This window comes from Podarcis muralis, chromosome 16 (genome assembly GCF_964188315.1).
Source record: "Podarcis muralis chromosome 16, rPodMur119.hap1.1, whole genome shotgun sequence".
Classification (NCBI taxonomy): domain Eukaryota; kingdom Metazoa; phylum Chordata; class Lepidosauria; order Squamata; family Lacertidae; genus Podarcis; species Podarcis muralis.
The window spans coordinates 37862289-37883952 of record NC_135670.1 but is presented as its reverse complement, the minus strand read 5'-3'; the positions used below and the strand labels follow the sequence as shown (position 1 = coordinate 37883952).

The 21664-nt window shown below is 44.5% G+C and overlaps 2 protein-coding genes across 2 annotated transcripts; both read right to left on the bottom strand.

Moving 5' to 3' along the window:
* Positions 1-1051: 1051 nt before the first annotated feature.
* On the bottom strand, positions 1052-12464 carry LOC114590472 (vomeronasal type-2 receptor 26-like). The gene is made up of 6 exons (XM_077920685.1): positions 12391-12464; positions 9087-9378; positions 6297-7160; positions 5001-5228; positions 2131-2257; positions 1052-1953 (listed from the first exon to the last, which is right to left on the bottom strand). The coding sequence occupies exons 1-6, from the start codon at positions 12462-12464 to the stop codon at positions 1052-1054; spliced, it is 2487 nt and encodes an 828-aa protein (XP_077776811.1).
* A 4473-nt stretch (positions 12465-16937) lies between these two features.
* On the bottom strand, positions 16938-19554 carry LOC114587011 (vomeronasal type-2 receptor 26-like). Its single transcript, XM_077920457.1, has 3 exons — positions 19513-19554; positions 18977-19103; positions 16938-17839 (listed from the first exon to the last, which is right to left on the bottom strand). Exons 1-3 carry the CDS (start codon positions 19552-19554, stop codon positions 16938-16940), a joined length of 1071 nt encoding a protein of 356 aa, XP_077776583.1.
* Positions 19555-21664: the final 2110 nt, after the last annotated feature.

Below are 21664 nucleotides of genomic sequence, written 5' to 3'. Positions count from 1 at the left end.
ATAATCAATAAAGCTGAGACAAATTTGTAACCTCATAAAGTTGTTCTGGCAATTTGTTATCCTGTCAATACATTGATCATAGGCAGCCCAATGGACCTGGGTCTGCAATTGTTTATTATTATTTTGTACAGTGGTACCTCAGGTTACATACACTTCAGGTTACATACGCTTCAGGTTACATACGCTTCAGGTTACAGACTCCGCTAATCCAGAAATAGTGCTTCAGGTTAAGAACTTTGCTTCAGGATGAGAACAGAAATCGTGCTCCGGCGGCGCGGCAGCAGCAGGAGGCCCCATTAGCTAAAGTGGTGCTTCAGGTTAAGAACAGTTTCAGGTTAAGAACGGACCTCCAGAACGAATTAAGTACTTAACCTGAGGTACCACTGTATTTCAATTTAGCTGTTGTACTTTCTTGTGAAGTGTCCAGGAAACATGTCTTATGGTGCAATATAAATGAAATAGTACAAGTAGATAGTCCTTCTGAAGTGTTTTTTGGTTTTAATTTGATCCGGGAGAGGAAGATGCTTCTTTATGTATTCCCTATTTAAGAGGCGAAACAGCTCTCAAATCTCCTATTAGTCTCTTCTGTCACTTTAAAGAACAGCTACTTGTGGGAATTTCTGGCACTCTTCAGCTTCTCGTGATGTCAGCTGTGGGACAGATAAAGAGTGGCTGGGCTGATGGGGGTTTGTGGGCTCAATAAGATGTCAGGACCACCTGTGCAAAGTGCTTTACAAGTGCTGGTGATGAGCTGATAGTTCATGCTTGCAAAGCAGTGGGACATGAGTATCCCAGATTTCTAATTACATATACGTAATTAAAATAGCAATAACAGACACCCAGAATTGCGAGCATGATTCCCAAAGGAATTCTTGGAGCTGCTCCAGATCTTTTTTATAATTTACTTTTTACTTCTTCAATTATTTGTTTATTTGTTGATTATTTAATTTCAAGGGGCATGAATATCCTTAATTTCTAATGACATACAAGTAAATAAAACAGCAATAACAGACACCTAGAATTACGAACATGATTTAGACTTCTGGATTATTTAAAACTGTCTTCTTATTAGCTGCTCCCTGCTGTTCAGCTCAGGCCTCAGTAAAATAACATAGCATTTGGGGATAAAGATGCAGCCCAGTAACCCACAACTGGAGGCCAAGATGGAGAAGATCTCCACAGCCACCATGTATTTGCCCTTGGTGCTCAAGTAGGTTGGAACAAAGGAGAGCCACACACTGCAAAAGACCAACATGCTGAAGGTGATGAATTTGGCTTCATTGAAACTGTCCGGCAACTTTCTAGCTAGGAAAGCCACCGTGAAGCTGACTATGGCCAGTAAACCCATGAATCCCAGGACACAATAAAACATGATAGTGGAACCTTCACTACATTCTAGTATTATTTCTTCAGTCACTGAGTCCATGTCAACGTCTGGGAAAGGAGGAGAAGTTGCCAGCCATATGCTGCAGATTGTGGCTTGAATAAGGGAGCAGGAAAGAACAATTGGGGTGCCCAGTGGCTTCCCTACCCACTTCCTCATTCGGGACCCTGGCTTGGTGGCCATGAAAGCTAGAACCACAATGGCAGTTTTGGCCAAGATGCAAGAAATGGCCACTGAGAAGATCAAGCCAAAAGCAGTTTGTCGAAGGAGGCAGGTGACTTCCTCGGGCTGGCCAATGAAGAGCAGAGCACAAAGGAAGGAGAGGAGGAGGAAAAGGAGGAGAAGATAAGTGAGGTTGCGGTTGTTGGCTTTGACTATGGGAGTATCTCTGTGCTTTGTGAATATTTGAAGCACCAAAGCTGTGATGCAGGAAAAGAAGAGGGCAAACGTGGCCAAACTGATCCCCAACGGTTCTTCATAAGACAAGAATGTTTTGTCTTTGGGGAGGCAGCCATCCTGTTCATTGTTTGCATATTGATCTCCAGGGCATTCTGAACAGTCGTCCATGTCTGAAAAAGAAAATGGAAGAAACATCTTATTTTTTAAAAAGTTATTCTGTCCCCAGATTGTCACAATGCACCTAAGAGATACCAGAATGTATATTTGCTACTTCAATACTGTTTTCCCACTAGAGAAAGGAGCTTCTGATGCACAGGTAAAATTAAAGCCTGTGATGCATTCCTTACCCTCCTTGTTTGAGATCTTCCCTTCTGGACACGGAAGGCAATCATAGCAGCAGAATGGCTTTCCTTCCTTCTTGTTCTTTCTATAACCTACAGGACAATTCTCATTACACAGAGAAGTGGGTTGTGCCTGTTCATAAATGAAAGAAGGAAATCGTTTGGGACTTATCTTCAAATAGTAAAAATGACAGTTATGCAGATTGCTATAGGTTGTTTGTTTTCTCTGAAGATGATCTTAAATCTTGCTCTAATTGCAGCATTGGAACTTCTATCATTACTCCAGTACCTTTGCCTTTATGAAAACCATATTGGTAAGTATTTGAACTTCTTCAGAGATCAGCATGCCAATATCTTATCAAATAAAGGACAAAAGTGGTAAGGACCTAACAGAAGCAGAAGACATCAAGAAGAGGTGGCAAGAATACACAGAGGAATTATACCAGAAAGATATGGATGCTCGTACACCCCAGGTAGTGTGGTTTCTGACCTTGAGCCATACATCCTGGAGAGTGAAGTCAAATGGGCCTTAGAAAGCAGTGCAAATAATAAGGCCAGTGGAAGTGATGGTATTCCAGCTGAACTATTTAAAATTTTAAAAGATGATGCTGTTAAGGTGCTACACTCAATATGCCAGCAAGTTTGGGAAACTCAGCAGTGGCCAGAGGATTGGAGAAGATCAGTCTACACCCCAATCCCAAAGAAGGACAGTGCCAAAGAATGCTCCAACTACCGCACAATTGCACTCATTTCACACGGTAGCAAGGTTATGCTTAAAATTCTACAAGGCAAGCTTAAGCAGTATGTGGACCGAGAACTCCCAGAAGTGCAAGCTGGATTTAGAAGAGGCAGAGGAACCAGAGACCAAATTGCAAACATGCGCTGGATTATGGAGAAAGCTAGAGAGTTCCAGAAAGACAACTACTTCTGCTTCATTTACTATGCAAAAGCCTTTGACTGTGTCGACCACAGCAAACTATGGCAAGTTCTTAAAGAAATGGGAGTGCCTGATCACCTCATCTGTCTCCTGAGAAATCTCTGTGTGGGACAAGAAGCTACAGTTAGAACTGGATATGGAACAACTGATTGGTTGGTTCAAAATTGGGAAAGGAGTACGATAAGGCTGTATATTTTCTCCCTGCTTATTTAACTTATATGCAGAATTCATCATGCGAAAGGCTGGGCTGGATGAATCCCCAGCCAGAATTAAGATTGCCGGAAGAAATATCAACAACCTCAGATATGCAGATGACACAACCTTGATGGCAGAAAGTGAGGAGGAATTAAAGAACCTTTTCTTGAGGGCGAAAGAGGAGAGCGCAAAATATGGTCTGAAGCTCAACATCAAAAAAACGAAGATCATGGCCACTGGTCCCATCACCTCCTGGCAAATAGAAAGGGAAGAAATGGAGGCAGTGAAAGATTTTACAGTGGTGCCTCGCAAGACGAAATTAATTCATTCCGCGAGTTTTGTCGTCTTGCGATTTTTTTCGTCTTGCGAAGCACGGTGTCGGAAAAGTTTTGGAAAAGCTTCAAAAATCACCAAAGTCTTTAAAAACCTCAAAAAAGGCTACCACACCGCGTTCTATGAGTTGCTCCTCGAAGTCAAGTCGAAACTGTATTAACGGTGTTAAGAAAAAGGAAACAAACTTGCAAGACGTTTCCGTCTTGCGAAGCAAGCCCATAGGGAAAATCGTCTTGCGAAGCAGCTCAAAAAACAAAAAACCCTTTCGTCTAGCGAGTTTTTTGTCTTGCGAGGCATTCGTCTTGCGAGGTACCACTGTACTTTCTTGGGCTCCATGATCACTGCAGATGGTGACAGCAGCCACGAAATTAAAAGACGCCTGCTTCTTGGGAGAAAAGCAATGACAAACCTAGACAGCATCTTAAAAAGTAGAGACATCACTTTGGCAACAAAGGTCTGTATAGTAAAAGCTATGGTTTTCCCAGTAGTGATGTATGGAAGTGAGAGCTGGACCATAAAGAAGAATTGATGCTTTTGAATTCTGGTGCTGGAGGAGACTCTTGAGAGTCCCATGGACTGTAAGAAGAGCAAACCTCTCCATTCTGAAGGAAATCAGCCCTGAGTGCTCACTGGAAGGACAGATCCTGAAGCTGAGGCTCCAAGACTTTGGCCACCTCATGAGAAGAGAAGACTCCCTGGAAAAGACCCTGATGTTGGGAAAGATGGAGGGCACAAGGAGAAGGGGACGATAGAGGATGAGATGGTGGGACAGTGTTCTCCAAGCTACCAGCATGAGTTTGACCAAACTGCGGGAGGCAGTGAAAGACAGGAGTGCCTGGCGTGCTCTGGTCCAGGGGGTCACGAAGAGTCGGACATGACTAAACAACAAAAATCTTATCAAATTAGAAAATGTTCAGGTGAAAGCTTATCGGGTCACAATCTCATGAAATTTCTCAAGTGTTTTTGACTGACAGTTGCAATAGAAATTATTGAAATTCTGCCCCGTTGAGGTAGTCTAACCACTGTTCCTTTAACTTAGAACTTGCAAACTATGCTTCCAATGGCTTCTCTGGCAACATTCAGTGCCTTTGCTTTCTTTTTGTATACTTGTATCTTTTTTGTGAAGGGCGATGATCTCTTGTCTTACCTTCTTGGACCATTCTACTGACTTAGAAATATGGCTAACATACATTAACATTTGACATTCAGGAAACCCCTTGCGATTTCAGGTATTTCATGTGTTAGATAGAGCTAGAAATAAGATAGCTTTCCTTTTATCAGTGCTGCAGCCTGATATTTCCTTCACAGATCAAGTCTGATAATTCTGCTAATTGATGATTCAATGTGTTGCAATGAGACAGTTTTGAGACACTGAGCAAAAAACTAGAGAAAACTTTGAATAAATTTTTACCTGGTTGAACCAGTTGGGCCACATGAGACCCTCATCATGAATGATTAACCTCTTCTCTGGGGGAGCTTGTGGGTCCATTGTTCCAAGTTTGACTCTCAGAAATGACTGATTGGGGAATGTGACCCAATTTATTATATCAAATCCAGCTACTAATTCCCCATTTTGGTCAAAGGAAACTTCCTCCCCAACACTATTATTAAATGAAACTCTTTCCAGAAAGTGGTGGACCTAAGATTGAAGAGGGGAAAAGCAATTAATGAAAATGCCAAATATAATTAAATATAAGTAATATTTGTACAAATAGAGTGCTTATCTTTAGCATTTAAGAGGTATAGTTCATGATCTCTAAAAGATGTATCTTAGTGTCTTTGTGTTTTTAATGAGTTTCTTCTTCAAAAATGGGTGGAGCTAAAAGGGAAAAAGGAATTAATGAGCAGTGCTGCTTTCTAGAAAAAGAGGTGCTGGAACTCACCACAAACACCTCCCTCGTTCCCTTGGAATGGCAATGGAGCCCCCCTGAGAGGGGAGAGAACTGAGTTCCAGGGGGTTCCAGCTGAAAAAAGACCTGCTCATGAGCATATACAAAAGAGCAACATTGTGGAACACTATATTCATTTTAAATGTTTTGTGAAGGACACTTTTAATCGTAGCAATGTTTTTTGTGGTGGTGAGATGTGGTTCTTTTAAGAATTACAGTTAGTCTTGGCCTAAATTTCATAGAACTTAGACCACAAATATTAGACAGGACGTTCCTTCAGATAGGAGGATAAGCTGTGTAGATAAGCTGCTCATCACTTTCCAGGGATACAGGGCTGCCTTTGTACAAATAGTGATAGCATGATATTGTGTACCTAGCCATCTATAGCCATATTTTGCTATTCCAAGGACAAGTGAACCCACTTTAAAGTGATGGCAGAATTTCATCCATTATGTTATCCTAACCATTAGTGGATAGTCATTTCCTCCCCGAGAGGAAAGAGGAAAGCCAGTGCCCCCACATCATAGTCCTGGCCATGTCACACCCGCCAACCAATCCAGTCAGCCGGGGGGACGTGACTTGCTGCATTGAAGTGGCCGCGTGGCTGGGGATCACCTTCTTGGTTTCAGGCCTTCGTTGTGGCCTTAATTCGCCCATTAATCTAAAATACTGGTGTCCATGTGTTTTATTATTCAACAACTGGGCCTTTACATGCAATGAGTTTCCCCTACTGACAGAGGTATTCAAGAAAAGTCCCTCCTTTGGCTGAGCTCCAGAGTTGATCACAGACATCTGTATTAACTGGAAGACAGCATTACCTGCCATGGCTCTTGATCTGTAAGTTCCCATCTTGCTCCAGCTGCCATTGCTCTGCAGTTTAATTTGGTGGACTGCATGGTGTGCAAAGCATGTGCCAAAATATAGATTGCATTGTAGATGCTGTAGCTGTGGGCTGTCATGCTCGTTTCAAAAACAGACCCAGGAAGGCTCTCAATATTCTCCTCCCCAGTGCAGAATTTGCCATCTTTCTTCTCTGAAGCAGAATCATGAAAACCACAGTTAAATGCCTCTTCCCAGAAAACCCCGAGAAAGCCATCTTCTTTTTCCAAGGGAGGCTTTCTCATCTGAATAAATTTCTGGAATCCTGGAAGGTCCTTAGAGTGAACTGCAAAGGATAGAGCCCCATGGAGGAATGTGATGTCCCAACCTCTTTGAAAGGGAAATGAAGTGAAATCCATCTGGGCTGTCATAATCCAGATTTTTCTATTTCCTTGTATTGGCACATCATTCATTTCTGCAAGCCTGGGTAGCGTTCTCATTCCCATAATTGTATGAATTTCACCATGCACAACCACAGCATTGGCAGTGCTTCCCACAATAATGTTCAATGTTTTCGAACCTTGTTCCACCATTTCATCAAACTTACTAGAAGAGGTATCCTTAGGGAAACTTCCTATAAAATCAAAGCAGATACCCTTCTGGGCAAACATGGGGAGAATATTTTGTACAAATCTCTCTCCAGTGTCATCATGGAGTTTAAAAAGCACACCAATCCACATCCAGCGGAAATGGAGCAGTAACTGGAGGAGCCCCTCGTATTGCTGAGTCCCATCTGGGAATATCCAGTGGGTGAAAAGGGCTTGAATGTCATTATTCGTCACAGGAGAAGAGCCATAGAGGAGCTGAAAAGGGTCATTAAAAAAATCAAGGGAGGAAAGGAAATAACAAATGCTGATCTCAAACCACCAATTAGACTCAAAACCAGGTTTCAATCTCTATTTAACTGGTATATATTAACCAGGGGGATTCAGCTTTTTGGTTATATCTGTTAATTTAGAATTTGCAGTTTGGGGAAATACTTGGATATTAATGTCTTTTCATCAAATAGAAGAATTATGCAGTTATGTTTATGGCAGAATTTGCTGCCCTTCATATCTAAAGGAGGATAAAGGAAAGAACAGGTAAATAAATGCTTGTTCACAGAAAACCATGATAAAGCTTTCTCATCTGAATAAATTCCTAATAATGATTCCTTGAGTTAACTGCAAAGGATAGAGAACCACAGAGGAAAGCTATGTCCCACAACCTTTGCATGTTACAGATAGGTAGCCGTGTTGGTCTGCCATAGTCAAAACAAAAAAATATTCCTTCCAGTAGCACCTTAAAGACCAACTAAGTTAGCTCTTGGTATGAGCTTTCGTGTGCATGCACACTTCTTCAGATACACTTTCAGTGTATCTGAAGAAGTGTGCATGCACACGAAAGCTCATACCAAGAACTAACTTAGTTGGTCTTTAAGGTGCTACTGGAAGGAATATTTTTTTGTTTTAACCTTTGCATGGAAAATGATATGAAATCCATCTGGACTGTTCTAATTCCAATCTTTTGATTTGGTATGTATTGGTGCATCATCTGTTTCTGCAATATTGGACCTCCTTCCCATTACCATAATGTTGTGATTTCCATCATTCACACCACTCCTAGGGGCCGAGGCAGTTTCATCCCCACCAATGTATTTTTTGAGGGGACTGAGCCCCCTCAATATTCAAGGGGCATTTGGCTCCTCATGGCATCACACACATGACGTCAGGGTGTCATGTGACATCACACGCATGAAGTCATTATGTCGTGCTGCACTGCACATGGGCCCCCTCAGTCCTCTTAAGAAGATGGCACCTCTGCAGGATCCCATCTGCTTGGGTCTCCTTCCAGTCCGGAAGGGAGAGATCTTCTAGAAAGAGAAGACACCCAAACCCGTTAAGAGGGCTGGTGATCCCTTAGGGCTGTTGTGCTATTTGGAGAACCTCAGGAGTGGGAGTGATAGAAGGTGGGGAAACTGACAGAAAGCACTACCTTGTATAAGAACCAAAGTCTGAAAGTGTAACACCTATGCAATGAGGTTTAAGAAACTGAAGTAATGAAAAATGGAAATGAGCTGATTGTTTACCAATTGTAACATCAAGCTGAAAATAAGCAACTGCCATTTTAAATAAGCTGTACGTTCACTACCTTCTTTTGAAGCCCGTAACATGCACTAAATTGAATATTAATAAGTTAACTGTTTCCTGAAAGAACTTTATCTCCTGATAACATCTTTTGTCTTGCCAACTTTATTCTGCAAAATAAATCTTTCTTATTTGTTCAACTTCTGCCTGCTAGATAGATCACACATGCTAGATAACCCATGGTGGTTACAGAGTTTTACAGAGGGGGATCTGCTACAAAAGGATTCAAATATTATTTATTTCTGTTGATTTGGAATGTTAATCTTGGGAAATATATAAGTGATTTTTCAGCAGGCATAGCAAGCATACAGTTGTGCTACCACAGGCAGCAGATATTTTGTTACAGTCCTGCACAGGAGCAAAGTGTCCAATGAGGAATTCTTCCACCTGAGTTTTTAAGGAGGTGTGGAACTGAAGCAGACACATATTTTTGGTTGATAAACACCAACCTATGCCCACTATTTGCCATTCCCTTGATATTTTGTTCCGCAAGATGGTGAATCACAAAAACATTCAATTACCAGCATGCAACCCAATGAGAGTTAGTCAAAGGCAACTGTAAACGGCTTTATTGATGATCCATGTTCCATGCAAACCTCTTACCCTTGGCATCTTGTACATGGACAGGATGGTTGACATGTGGAGACATAAATCAGAGTTTGGCCCCCCAATGACCGCCTTTGGAGTATCCTGAACATCACACTTGTAGTTGGGGAGGAGTCTTTCTTGGCTAGAGAGAAGGTCCATGGAGGCTTGGTAGGTCCAGCTTGGACTGAAATGGCTGTTATAGATGTGGAAACCTAGAGAGATATTGGGCAAGATTTGGGGATCTTCATTTATCTCTTTTACAGCAAATGCCAAAGCCAGGATATGCTGGTACAGTTGTGTCACTGGCCTGTATGGAGAGCGACATAGTGCGTAACAGGTGATAAATTCTGTCAGCTCACAAGATCTTAGGAGATCTCACTAGGCACTACTGTGGCAGCCATGGCAGCTGTGCAATGGCAGCAGCAGGAATTCCCTGGCCCAAGGCTGCTGTTTCTATTTACCTCACGGCTGGTATGGCCCTGATTGCTACTAGTTCTGTTCTATGGAGGAGGAGGAGGAGGAGGAGGAGGAGGAGGAGGAGGAGGAGGAGGAGAAAAGTCTGGTTAATGGGATCATCTTACTAGATGGTCCTGGTTGCGGGCAGGGTCTCAACCAGGTTCCCACCCACCCTGGCGTGGATGGAGCTATTGCACACATGCCCGGGTGGCATCACAACTGCCCAGGGCTATTGCCCAATCATGTCAAAGGGTGATAGTGGGGGAAATCATAAAAGTGGTAGCGTGACCTGTGCCAGGCTCCTGCTTCGCGCTGCCGAATACCCACCTGCCTTTAGATCGTTTGGACTTTGGTTGGTTGCCCGGCTTGAGTCAGGTAGGAATTTTTCCATTTGGTAAATTGGCATGGGCCACTTGGTCTTTGCCCACCTCTTAGCAATCATCACAACTTTGTAAGGTTTGGCGGTTAGGCATTGGCTTATGGTGAATGGGGGAGGGGAGGTCGGCCATCGCCTGCCCCTCCAGTGTCAAGGGTATTCCGTTAAAGGAATCCAGGGCCTGGTTCCTGTCTGAAGTCCGCTTGAAGGGTGAGGGCCGTGCCAGGCCACTGGGAACACCAGGGGAGATGCAGGCCGGTTCCCCCGAAGCAATTTCCCTTTGGGTGGTTTACCCTTACAGACTTCCTGCAAAGGGGGCAGGAGTCAGATATAGTCTTGCCAATGCCTAAGCCAATACTGCTCTCATTCCTGTAATCAATAAAGTTGTGGCCAAATTTTTGCCCAAAAACCTTAAACAAAATATCCGTTGTCAGGGGCTCAGGAGCAGAGGCACAGGGGAGAGAGGAAATGGAGAGCGAAGGGGAGGAATCTGAGGGCAGCGGAGGGGAGAATGACAGTGACCCGAGAGATTCCGTGAGCCTCTCCAGTGAATCGGAAGATTCCCAGAAGGGGGCGCCGATGGTCAGGGCAAGGGGGGTCCCAGGGGGGACGCACCAGAAGCGAGGGGCCAGCGGAGACTCCCAAAGCAGTAGCTGGAGATCGGGACCAGCTTCCCCACCAGAACGCAGTGGGGGGGAAGAGTCACATGGGTCAGAGCCAGCGTCTCCTCCAGCAGGGAGGGAAGAGGAGTCAGGACTGGCCACGCCCCTGTCAGAGAGTGAGGGAACGGAGGGGAGGTCAGACCCAGCTAGCATCCCCAGAGGGAAAGGCAGTGACAGGAGCAGTGTAACGGTCAGGAGGAAGGTGGCCGGCTGGGCGCGCGCGCCAAGTTCAAATGTACAGGCGCGCGGGACGGCAGAAAACCCGGATTGGGAACCGGGTCCTAAAGCCCGCCGGAGGCAGGGGGAAGACTCAGAGGACTTAGCGTCAGAAGAGTCCAGGAGGGGTAAGACCCCAGCGGACAGGCGGACCCAGAGAAGGAAAGAGCAAAGGAAGAGGTGGAGCAAGGCTAGAGTCTTAAACTGGTGCCTGGGGGGAGGAGACTCAGACGGAGCTTCGGCGGTCTAGGGTTTAAGACGTAGAGCTGCGCGCCGTGGCTGTAAATGAGAAACTGAACTTCAATAAAGACTATTTTATATAACAACGGACTGGCGTTGGTCCTCTGTGAGCTGGGACCTGAGGCAGCTCTGACATCCGTGTCCATGTGAATTTATTTATCTTAATGGGAGGTCTGCTTGAGGGTCTTGCCACACAACCAAAAACCTCTAATCTGAATGAATTACCACTTGGCTTTGATTGAAGTCAAATATTAAATAAGAAATCCTTCGCTCACCATGGTAAATGAGCGGAAAGCCTTAACAAAGTGAATGGGGATGTTACTTTTTATGCTGCCTTGTAAACTTTTTAAAACAACTGAACACTGGTATAAGCCTACCATGTAAGAAGAAACATGTTATCACACACTGCAGAAGTCAGTTTGAGATATGAGATCTGCCCCCATGTCTCATAAACACCAGAACTACATGGAAGGGAAAGGGTAATCATCATACACTAGTGGCCAATATTGTGAAAACATTTTGGAAAGTATGTCTGTATCTCAGGCTCATAACATCAGTACTTTTTATATTAATACCATAAATATATATATCATTAGAATGATAATCTAATGTAGAATATAATGCAACAAACAGTGTTTAATTATCCTTATTCTATCAAAGGTTATAGCCCTACACTGACTTGCTGGATCATGACCTTGTCATTGTGAGTGAGCTTGCATGTTCCTATGACCCTTTTGAGCAAAGCCATCGGGAGTCTCATAATCCCTGCAGGGTCACCCAAGGCGGTAAGGTCCAAGGAAAGGAGCTGGACAAAGAATGATCCAAGAAGTTCTCAATGGCAGGACAGACAGAAGATAACATGTGGCATGTTACAACGGCTGTGAAGGTGGATGAAAGCAGATAAGAATCTACTGGTCATCCTGAAATTTTTGCCATCGGAACAGAGCCTTACTGCAAAAACTGTGCCTTAGTCTACACACATAAAACAAATCATGCTCCTGGGTGATTCAAATGCAAGAGTTAGGAGAGATTTCAATCTGTGGCCTGGGACTATTGGGAAAGAAGGAATTGGCAGCAGCAACCAGAACAGAATCTTACTTTTGATGATATGTGCAGTGGACAACCTTGTTATTACCAACACAAACTTTCGATGAAAAAAAAATAACATCATGGAGACACCCTCAGTCGAATCCCTGGCATCTCTTAGACTATGTAGTTATCCAAATTGAAATACAGCTTTTCCTAAAGTTTTCCACAATTTTGACCACTAGTGTAATGAGCATCACCTTCATCATATGTCAAATGCAGAAAAATATTCATTACAGATATATGATACGGTTTTTAAACACACACACACACACTTCCTTACAGAATGTCATCAAAGAGTTCAGGTGTAGGAGGTTCATTGAAGGCTATGCTTGAAGTTATATAGATTTGAGACATAACGCCAGCAATAGCAACATCTCCAGACTGATAATATTTGTGAAGAATAGGAAGAGGATCACGGATGGAACATGGAGCAACAGCAGCCTTGCACTCATCTGGAGGAAGCAGCACTGACGCCAACATTGTGGAAAGTACCATCCTGCACAGAGTATTGTAGGAGCAAGAGGAAACTTGCACACAGTCTGAATTAGCAGCACAAATGCCAAGATTGCAAATATTACCATGTTGCAGGGAATTTTTAAGGCGACAATTCATCTCTTTGCACCTTGTCATCTGAGTGATACTGAGCAGCAAAGTCTCACTGGAATGGTTACGAAAGCCAGATTTTTGCGGGGAAAAGAATCAGTCTATCACAGCCCTTGGTGTAAGGCCAAGCTCTGAACATCACAGGAGATATTAATAGTATCTTCAAGTCTTGATTCGTAGTTTTCATGCAGCTACTGGAACACCCCAGAGAGTCAAAGAAATGATCGTGATTACTTTGATAATTACAGGATACTTAATCAGCTTCTCAGTGATTTAGGGGTGGGGAGCATGTTTATCACATCACAGCCAAAGTCTCAGCTGGTCTTCCTTAGCAGGGAGAGCAATAAGGGTTTATGGAGAGCCAGCAAAAAGAGAGAGAAAAGGTTACCCAGAAAACTACTTAAGATGAAAATATAGAATAAAAAAAAAACTGCTTTGCCGTTAATTGTTCAAAGAGGTAGAACAAACTTTTGACATGGTCTGGGTTACGGGCAGTCAGAGTTCTGACTTGGTACGTCGGGACTGGGGTTGAGGTCGGGAAGCAGGAATCAGCAGTCCAGGGACAGCAGTCCAGGGGTCAGGAAACCAGGAGTCAGGAAGCACAGCTAGGTGGGTAGCGTGTTGCTGTAGCAAAGAGCCAGAGGGAACTGCTGGTCTTATATACCCCTCCTACCCTTTGCCACCAGGTGCTACGAGTCTTCTGTCAAGCCTCACCTGTGCGGCGTGGGCCTTGCCCTCCCAGGCCAAACTCAGGAAGGCCCCAATCCTGCGAGGCCCTACCAGTCACAGGGCCTGGCTCCTGCACGCACTTCTGACAACTTTGCACAACCTTTAAATCAAGTCCATTATCCATTTCATCAACCAAAATTCTTATTACATTAACTAACACCATATGGACAAACCATAATTTTCAGCTGAGAACCAGTGTGATGTAATGGTTAGAGTGTTGGACATGGGAGACCAGGGATCAAATCCCCACTCAGGCAAGAAGCTCACTGGGTGACCTTGGGCAGGTCACAGACGCTTAGCCTAACCTACCTCACAGGGTTGTTGTGAAGATGAAATTGGGAGAAGGAGAACCATAGTATATAAATGCTATATAAATGTAATAGATAAAGACTCTCCTCCCTGCAAGAGAGGGGAGTGGTTGTGGGCGGGAGCCCGAGCCCCGCCCCTAGCAGGGGGCGTTAGCCCCCTGCCTTCACCTCACCTGGCTGGCGCCCACGCCCCTCAGCAGGCATCCAACCAGGTGCCTGAGGGGGGGCGTGTTCAGCAGCCTTTTGCTGCGGCGACAGCCTTCGCCCGGCCTCATTCTTCGTCCTCTCGCCACGAGTCAGGCGAGATACATGTAGCAGCCATCAGCTTCTTTTCTAAAGCCACCTTTTCTTCCGACCCGTGTAGAGACTTTCTTATCCGTAGAGCTATTGAAGGTTGGAGCAGGTCACAACCCCCTAGGACCGAGGGCCGCAAGCCAATTTCTTATGGGTTGCTATCTCAAATACGCTCAAAGCTTAGGTCAATTTGCTGGACCAAGTTTGAGGCCCGCCTCTTTTCTGCAGCGTACGCCATCGCCTTTTTTGGCGCTTTGAGAGTTGGCGAGGTTGTAGTGGAAGCTAGCGCGAGGGGTTCTACGCGCGGCCTGCTTATGGAGGACGTGCAGTTGTCTGAGTCTGCTTTGATGGTCAGGATACGCCAGTCCAAAACGGATCAGGCTGGGAAAGGGGTTCTGGTTAAGCTCACAGCGTCGGCGCAGCAAGGCCCATGCCCGGTAAAGGACACTAGGCGGTACCTTTACCTTAGACCACCCGGCCCCGGTCCGCTCTTGGTGCACGAGGATGGGTCTCCATTGTTGAGGCACCAGTTCACCAGGGTACTCCGCAAAGCTATTGAGGAGTGTGGCCTATCTTCCCTAGAATATGCGGCGCATTCATTCAGGATCGGTGCCGCAACAACAGCTGCCCACTTGGGCCTGCCCGCGGATAGGATAAAGGAAATGGGCCGGTGGAAATCCAACGCGTACAAAAGCTACATACGTTAGAGTGCTCCCCCTGTTGTCCTCCTACTTACCGGTTTTCTCTCTCCTTTCATCCTCAGCTGTGTTCAGGCAACACGTGTGGATTTGCGGCCACAGTATAGTCCATTGGGCCCGCGTTCGGGCGGCCAGCCGCGGTCTTGCGCCTAACCTTGGTTTACCACCTGGAGTTCGAGTTTCCTGGTTTTCGAGAAGAGGCATGCGCTGGGTCGAGCTTATGCCGTTGCTGTGGGAGAAAGTAGCCGCGTTCGGCCCTCCCGATATCCTGGTCATCCAATTAGGAGAGAATGACTTGACTAATAGGAGAAGTGTGGACTTGCTAGCGAGCATGAAAAGTGACTTGGATGCGTTCGCTACTTTATGTCCCAGAACGACAGTGTTCTGGTCTTCTATGCTGAAGAGGACTTTTTGGCGCGGAGCGCAAAGCTGTATGGCCATTGAAAAAACCAGGAAACTCGTAAATCGGGCAGTGGCCCGTTGGGTGCGCTTCATGTATGGCCGAATCATTTATCATGACCGTATCCGTATTGGCGAGCACGCCTTATATCGGAATGACGGGGTGCATTTATCAGACCTGGGGAACGACATTTGGTTAGATAGCGTCATTAATAGCATCCGGGATTGGTTGCAGCAGTGAGGGTATTGGCGGCGAGCCTTGCGGCTCGGGTGGCGGTTAGGCATTGGAATAATGTGTTGTGGTGTGTCGAAGAGCTAGGTGTGGCCATCGCCTATGCCTTCAATTTATAGGGGTATTCCGTTAAAGGAATCTGGCGGTCGTGTATTCTGTCCGATGCCTGCTTGGCGGGAGGCCGTGGCACGACCCTCGGTGACATTAGGGGTGAGCCTATAGTTGGATCGGCATCAACAGGCTCCACCTACTGGTGAATAAACCCACTTGTTCAAATCCAATGCCTAAGCCAATACCTTTTTCACTGCTGTAATCAATAAAGTTGTGGCCTTTCCTTGCCCATTAACCTTATATCACGTGTCCGTGTGTATTCTTTCCACATTGCGGGGGTCGGGTCCTCGAACCACAAATATGCAATAATGAAGTTTAGATTTAAAAATCTGTGAATGCAGTGATTTAGAATCTTTGTCTATGAGCTTTAGAATGCTTGAAACACTACCATAGCAATCAATTTTGAACAAGTTATGTCCAAAGGGGAAATGCTATAGTATTCTTTGTATCATGACTATTCTTAATTCTACAGTTCTAAAGAATGTAGGCTGTGGTTTTTTAACTAAATCAACCTCCACCAACTTTTGAGGCCTAAAGCCAGGCATAGGAAAACTCGGCCCTCCAGATGTTTTGGGACTACAACTCCCATCATCCCAGTGGTCAGGGATGATGGGAGTAATAGTCCCAAAACATCTGGAGGGCTGAGTTTGCCTATGCATGGCTAAAGCTTTATTGTAAACAACATGGTTGATCTTGTGATCTTATGGGGCACTTGATCTGAGGGGTGACCTGGATCCTCATCTCCCACATCCCCCGTGGGCCATAGGTGACATGGGGGTGGGGCAGCATACCTCTCCATCATCCAAGATCACAGACACATCAGAGAACCCATCAGAGAGCCCTACATGGAGAAGATAAACTCAGAGAATCTGGGTCTCATTTGTAGGCAGATGAGGACCAGCGGGTAACAAATGTCATTCAATTGTTTTGAAGCCCCACTTGGAAATGTGACAACTTTACATTGTGAAGCCAGGTGGATGTGTACAGACATGTGTATCCACAGGTGGAGGATGACAGAAAGGATTAAAACTGCAACCTCTTAATTGTCCATAATGTTCTGCCATGTTATACAGGCTTTTGCAGCTACATTCTGAGATCAGCAGCCTTTCTTGATTACATATAAATAAATACAAGACAGCTTTTACCTAAATGTATAAAGTATAGCCTCAGCAGAAGTTACGTGTTTCATACTGATGATGTCTCCCCATGAAGGGATATACCTTTAGCACCCTATGAGTGGAAGATCAGTGTATTGGCAAGATAACAAAGTGACAGAACAACTTTATGGGGTTAAAAATTGGTCTCAGATTTATTGGTTACAGATGTAGGTTGGAGGGTATTTCTAGGAATGAAAAGGATAAGAGTTGAGAAAGACAAGGAATTACTTTGTCTGGTCTTCCAATTAATGCCAGCAAACAATGCAAAAATTAAAAGCATCAACACAAGTTCATTCCTATTTGCTCCTCAGAATTAAGTGATCTTTGCTGTTCAAGTCGGGCCTCAGAAGAATTATGTACAATTTGGGGGGAAAGATACAACCCAGCAAACCTGCGCTGGAGGCCAAGATGCAAAAGACCTCCACAGCCACCATCTGCTTTCCTTTGGTGCTCAGATAAGAGGGAACAAAGGACAGCCAAACGCTGCAGAACACCAACATGCTGAAGGTGATGAACTTGGCTTCGTTGAAACTGTCCGGCAACCTCTTGGCCAGGAAAGCCATAGTGAAGCTGACCATGGCCAGGAATCCCAGATAACCCAGGACAGAATAAAACATCACGACAGAACCTTCGTTGCATTCCACAATGATTTCCTCCATCAGAGAGTTCATGTCCACATCTGGGAATGGAGGAGCCGTACAGAGCCAAGCAGCACAAATGCTGGTTTGAACGGAGCAGCAACCAAGAAGCACAGAGTTTGTGAGAGATTTCCCCACCCATTTCCTCATCCTGGATCCTGGTTTGGTGGCCATGAAAGCCAGAACCACCGTGATGGTTTTGGCCAAGACACAAGACACAGCAATGGAGAAGATGATGCCAAAAGCAGCTTGTCGTAAAGAGCAGCTGACTGGGTGAGGCTGGCCAATGAAGAGCAAGGAGCAGAGGAAGCAGAGCAAGAGGGCAAGGAGCAGAGTGTAGGTGAGGTCCCGGTTGTTGGCTTTGACAATGGGAGTGTCCCCATTCCTAGAGAAGACGCCAAGTATCCAAGCTGTGAGCAGAGAAAAGACCAGAGCTAAGGAAGCTAAAACGAACCCTAAAGGTTCTGCGTAGGAAAGAAAATGTTGGCGTTTGGGGATGCATTGATCTCTGGCCTTGTTTGGAAATTGGTCATCTTGGCATTGGAAACAATAATCCACATCTGAAAATATCAAATGAGTGATATATGAGTTCCAACAAATAAGTTGGGGAAAGTATCAGAGATAAGTGGATATTAAAAACTGTTTGTACAATCTCCAGCCACTATGCATAATCCACAATAGGCTCTACGTTTCGATGGGCCTAAAGTGCATGGATTTTTCATCTACTCTGTCCTTCATCTGGAGTTAGTGATCAGAAACATTGGCTTTGGTTGTGCCCTTAGCTAGAGTTGGTCAGAACACTTAGTGGTACAATGTTCAAAATACTACTACTACTACTACTACTATCTTTATTACGGTCCAGAGACCCAACAAAACATTACAAATCAATACAGAGTTCATACAGCCTACCTCCAGGTTAATCAAGCACTTTGTTTGGAATATAGGGCTCATTTGTTCTTGCAACCACCGATAAAAACTTTGCCACTGCCAACGTTCTAGCTTTTGTCCGGTCTTCCAGTAGGAACCTGACATAGTGAGCCTCTGACTTTCCCGGGAAAGGCACCAGCAAGGGTAGTATCAGTTCAGCCCTGGCCTGCTCATACTTCGCACAATGTAACAAAATATTATCTATGGAATCGATGTCTTGAGCACACGAGCAAAGTCTGTCCTGGTAGGGAACTCCTCTCAACCTACCATCCAGCACTGCAGAGGGGAAGACATTCAGTCTGGCTTTGGTGAAAAGCCTTTGATAGTTAGGTACTGTCAGGTTTTTGATGTAAGATGTTAACTCAATATGTTAACCCATATTGAACTCCTGCTGCCAGCGGACTACAGACTGCGTGTGACCGAGATCGCAAGTCACTGTGTGCATTGTCCCATAATCTTTGCTTTAAAACCTTTTGGGCGCCTTCATAGCCCAGGTAATACAGTTGGGGGGAGACAGACCAATAGAGGTGGCTTTTTTAGCCATGGTTTTCTGCCATTTGCTGACAAATTCCTCATTGGTCAAATGTTGATACAGACCCTTCCCTAGATTAAACAATGAAATCCTGAGCCAATGTTTTAGGGCAGCCCACCACGCTCTAGCTGAAATTGGGCATTCACCAGCTTCCAACAGAAGTACGGAGTTGGGGACGCAGTTAGGTACCTGCAGCAGAGGTACCTATTCAAAATAATAATAGTAATAGTAATCCTACCCGTTTGATTTGAAATCATCCCATGTGGACATGAAGCACAATCATAGCAACAAAATGGCAACCCTTCCGTCTTTTTCCTGCTGTAGCCTGGCTGGCAGCGATCATTACACAAGGCAAGGGGCAGCACCTAGCCATAAAAAGAGGAGAAAATGTAGCTCTCTTGTGCCTTGTGAACAACACAGTTTTAACCAAAAAGAGATCAGCTGGCTGATTAACATTATTCCAGAAAGGCGTGTTGTATAAATAAATAAACTGTAATGTAAATATTGGGAGTGAATGAGAAGGGATATTGAATTTTAAAGATGGAGGATGGAGAGAGGACAGAGAAGACAACAGACTTTGAAATACAGGGAGTTAAAAAAGAAGGTAAAATAGGAAGCACATACATTATTAGATTCAGAAGCACCACAAGACATTAAATCTTTCAAAACAAATGGGTAACTTAGCCTCCCCTTGTCTTCTGAGATGTAAATCTCACTTGGGTCTGTATAATTTACTCCTACAACACCGCATTTTTAAAAATCCAATGGTCCCACCTGATTAAAAGATCTGTGCCATGTGATGGCTCCCTCATCCATGCTGAAGTCTACGTTTTGTGAATCTTGTGGAACTATCTTTCCTACTTTCACTCTGGAGAAGGTTTGGTTTGGAAAAGTAACCCAGTTAATAATATCAAATCCACCTGCTAACTCCCCATTCTCATCAAAGGACACTAAGTCACCAGCACTGTTGTTGAAGGAGATACTCCTCAAGAACGAGTGCAGCTAGGCAGAAGAAAACAAAGGCAAAGTTTAAAAAGGAGAGCTTTTATGGATTATAGAAAGGAGAAAGTATCAATCCACATATTTCACACAATAGAAAGTAGTCCAAAACTGTGCAGTCTACAACATTTGGAGAACATAAGTATTTCTAACAACTACAGCTGGCCTGCCACTTGTGTGAGGGTTCAGCTCTGGGGTCTGTGCAAAGGCAAAATGGTGCCATGTCAGGAAGCCCTGGAACTGCCCCTCCTGCAAGGTGGGTGTGCAGGGAGAAGGGGGCAAAGAAATGGGGGCAGCTCATGGTGGGTTTTCCCTGATCTCCATTTCTTTGTTTACTTTTCCCCACCAACGTAAAGTGACCATAACTTGCAGTTCCAATACAATCAATGAATATCACTGGGAGCGAGTTAAAAAACAGACCAAGTAACCACATTTGAAAATAGCCCTATATGGTCCTCTTTAGTGCAGGAACAAATGCAGGTTCTAGAAAATAGTTGGTGGTGGTGGACAGAATGGCTGGGCAGTCATGGGTAGAAACAAACCTTAGTATTTTCAAACAAATTCTTAATTTTTCATAATTCTCATTTCTCTTGCTCAACTTTGCAAAGGTTTATTCTGAACAGGAAATCTCACCTGCCAAGGTTGCAGCTCTGGAGGATCGAGCCCACCTCTGCCTGCCATCATTCTGCGTTTTGGCCTGGATGAGTGCATCTGATGTAAAGTATGTGCAATGGCATAAACCGCATTATAGATACTGTAACTTTGGCCAGTCATGGTCATTTCAAAAATATGCCCAGGAAGGCTCTCCAGACTCTCATGGCCAGTGCAGGTCTTTGTGTTTTCCTTGTGCCCATTGGAAGCAGAAAATAAACAGTTGAATGCCTGTTGCCAAAAAGCCTGGAGGAACCCATCTCCATTTGGAGAGTTGGGGTTCAGGGTCTGAAGGAAGTCTTTAAATCCCTGGACTTTCTCCGTGTGAATTGCAAAAGACAAGGCACCATCAAAGGCTTGTATATCGTAATACCTTTGCATTGTTTCTGAAGAGAAAGCCCACTGGGCTGTCAAAATCCACACGGTGCCTGCAACATCTTCTTCTAATGAAAAAAAATATTGCAACCATTTCACAACAGTAATGGTCTGAGGTTCTGCACACAGAACCAATATGTTAACTTCTGAGGCCACCAGGAAAGAGGACTTGGCCCGAAGGAGTTCCAGGGAACTAAAATGATCTATACCCTGAGATATGGCTGGTAGTTTTTCACTGAAAGCTGTACAGACTCCATGCTGAGAAAGCATTGGCACTAAGGTTTGCATAAAGCTCTCTCCATTTTCATCATCGGATGCCACAATTCCTACCCATGTCCACTGGAAATGTAGAAGTAGCATGACAATCCCTGCATATTGATATTTCTCATTGGGCACCGTTCGGTAGAATGTCTGGGGCTGCAACTCCGGGCTTCTCACTGGAGCTAATACGCAGTAAGCAATCTGGAGGAAGAAATCAAACCCACAAGAATTGGAGAGTTCTAGCTTAGCCTTTATACATAGAGGCACCATATTTATACCACTAAAATAATTCAAGATCTGGACCTATACCCGCAGGTTTTGTTAGTTGGGAAGTAAGAAGTACACCTCAATGGAACTGTGGAAGGATTTTCAGTTCAGAAGCTCTTTTGTCCTTGGACATCATTGTCCATGTTTGAAAAAGAAAACGTTCTGACCTCCTTTGCCTCCTTTGCCTGGTCCTCAGACCCTAGTTGGCAAAAAGAGTCCTTGAGAAAGAGAACTTTGCAGAATGCTGCTTTTATTCTTAAAAAGTCTTCTCCAACCACGACTGACAGCTTTATACATATCAAACTCAACCAGCTTTCTACCAACCCACACCACACACAATCAATGACCACTCTATATATACAGGCATATGTAG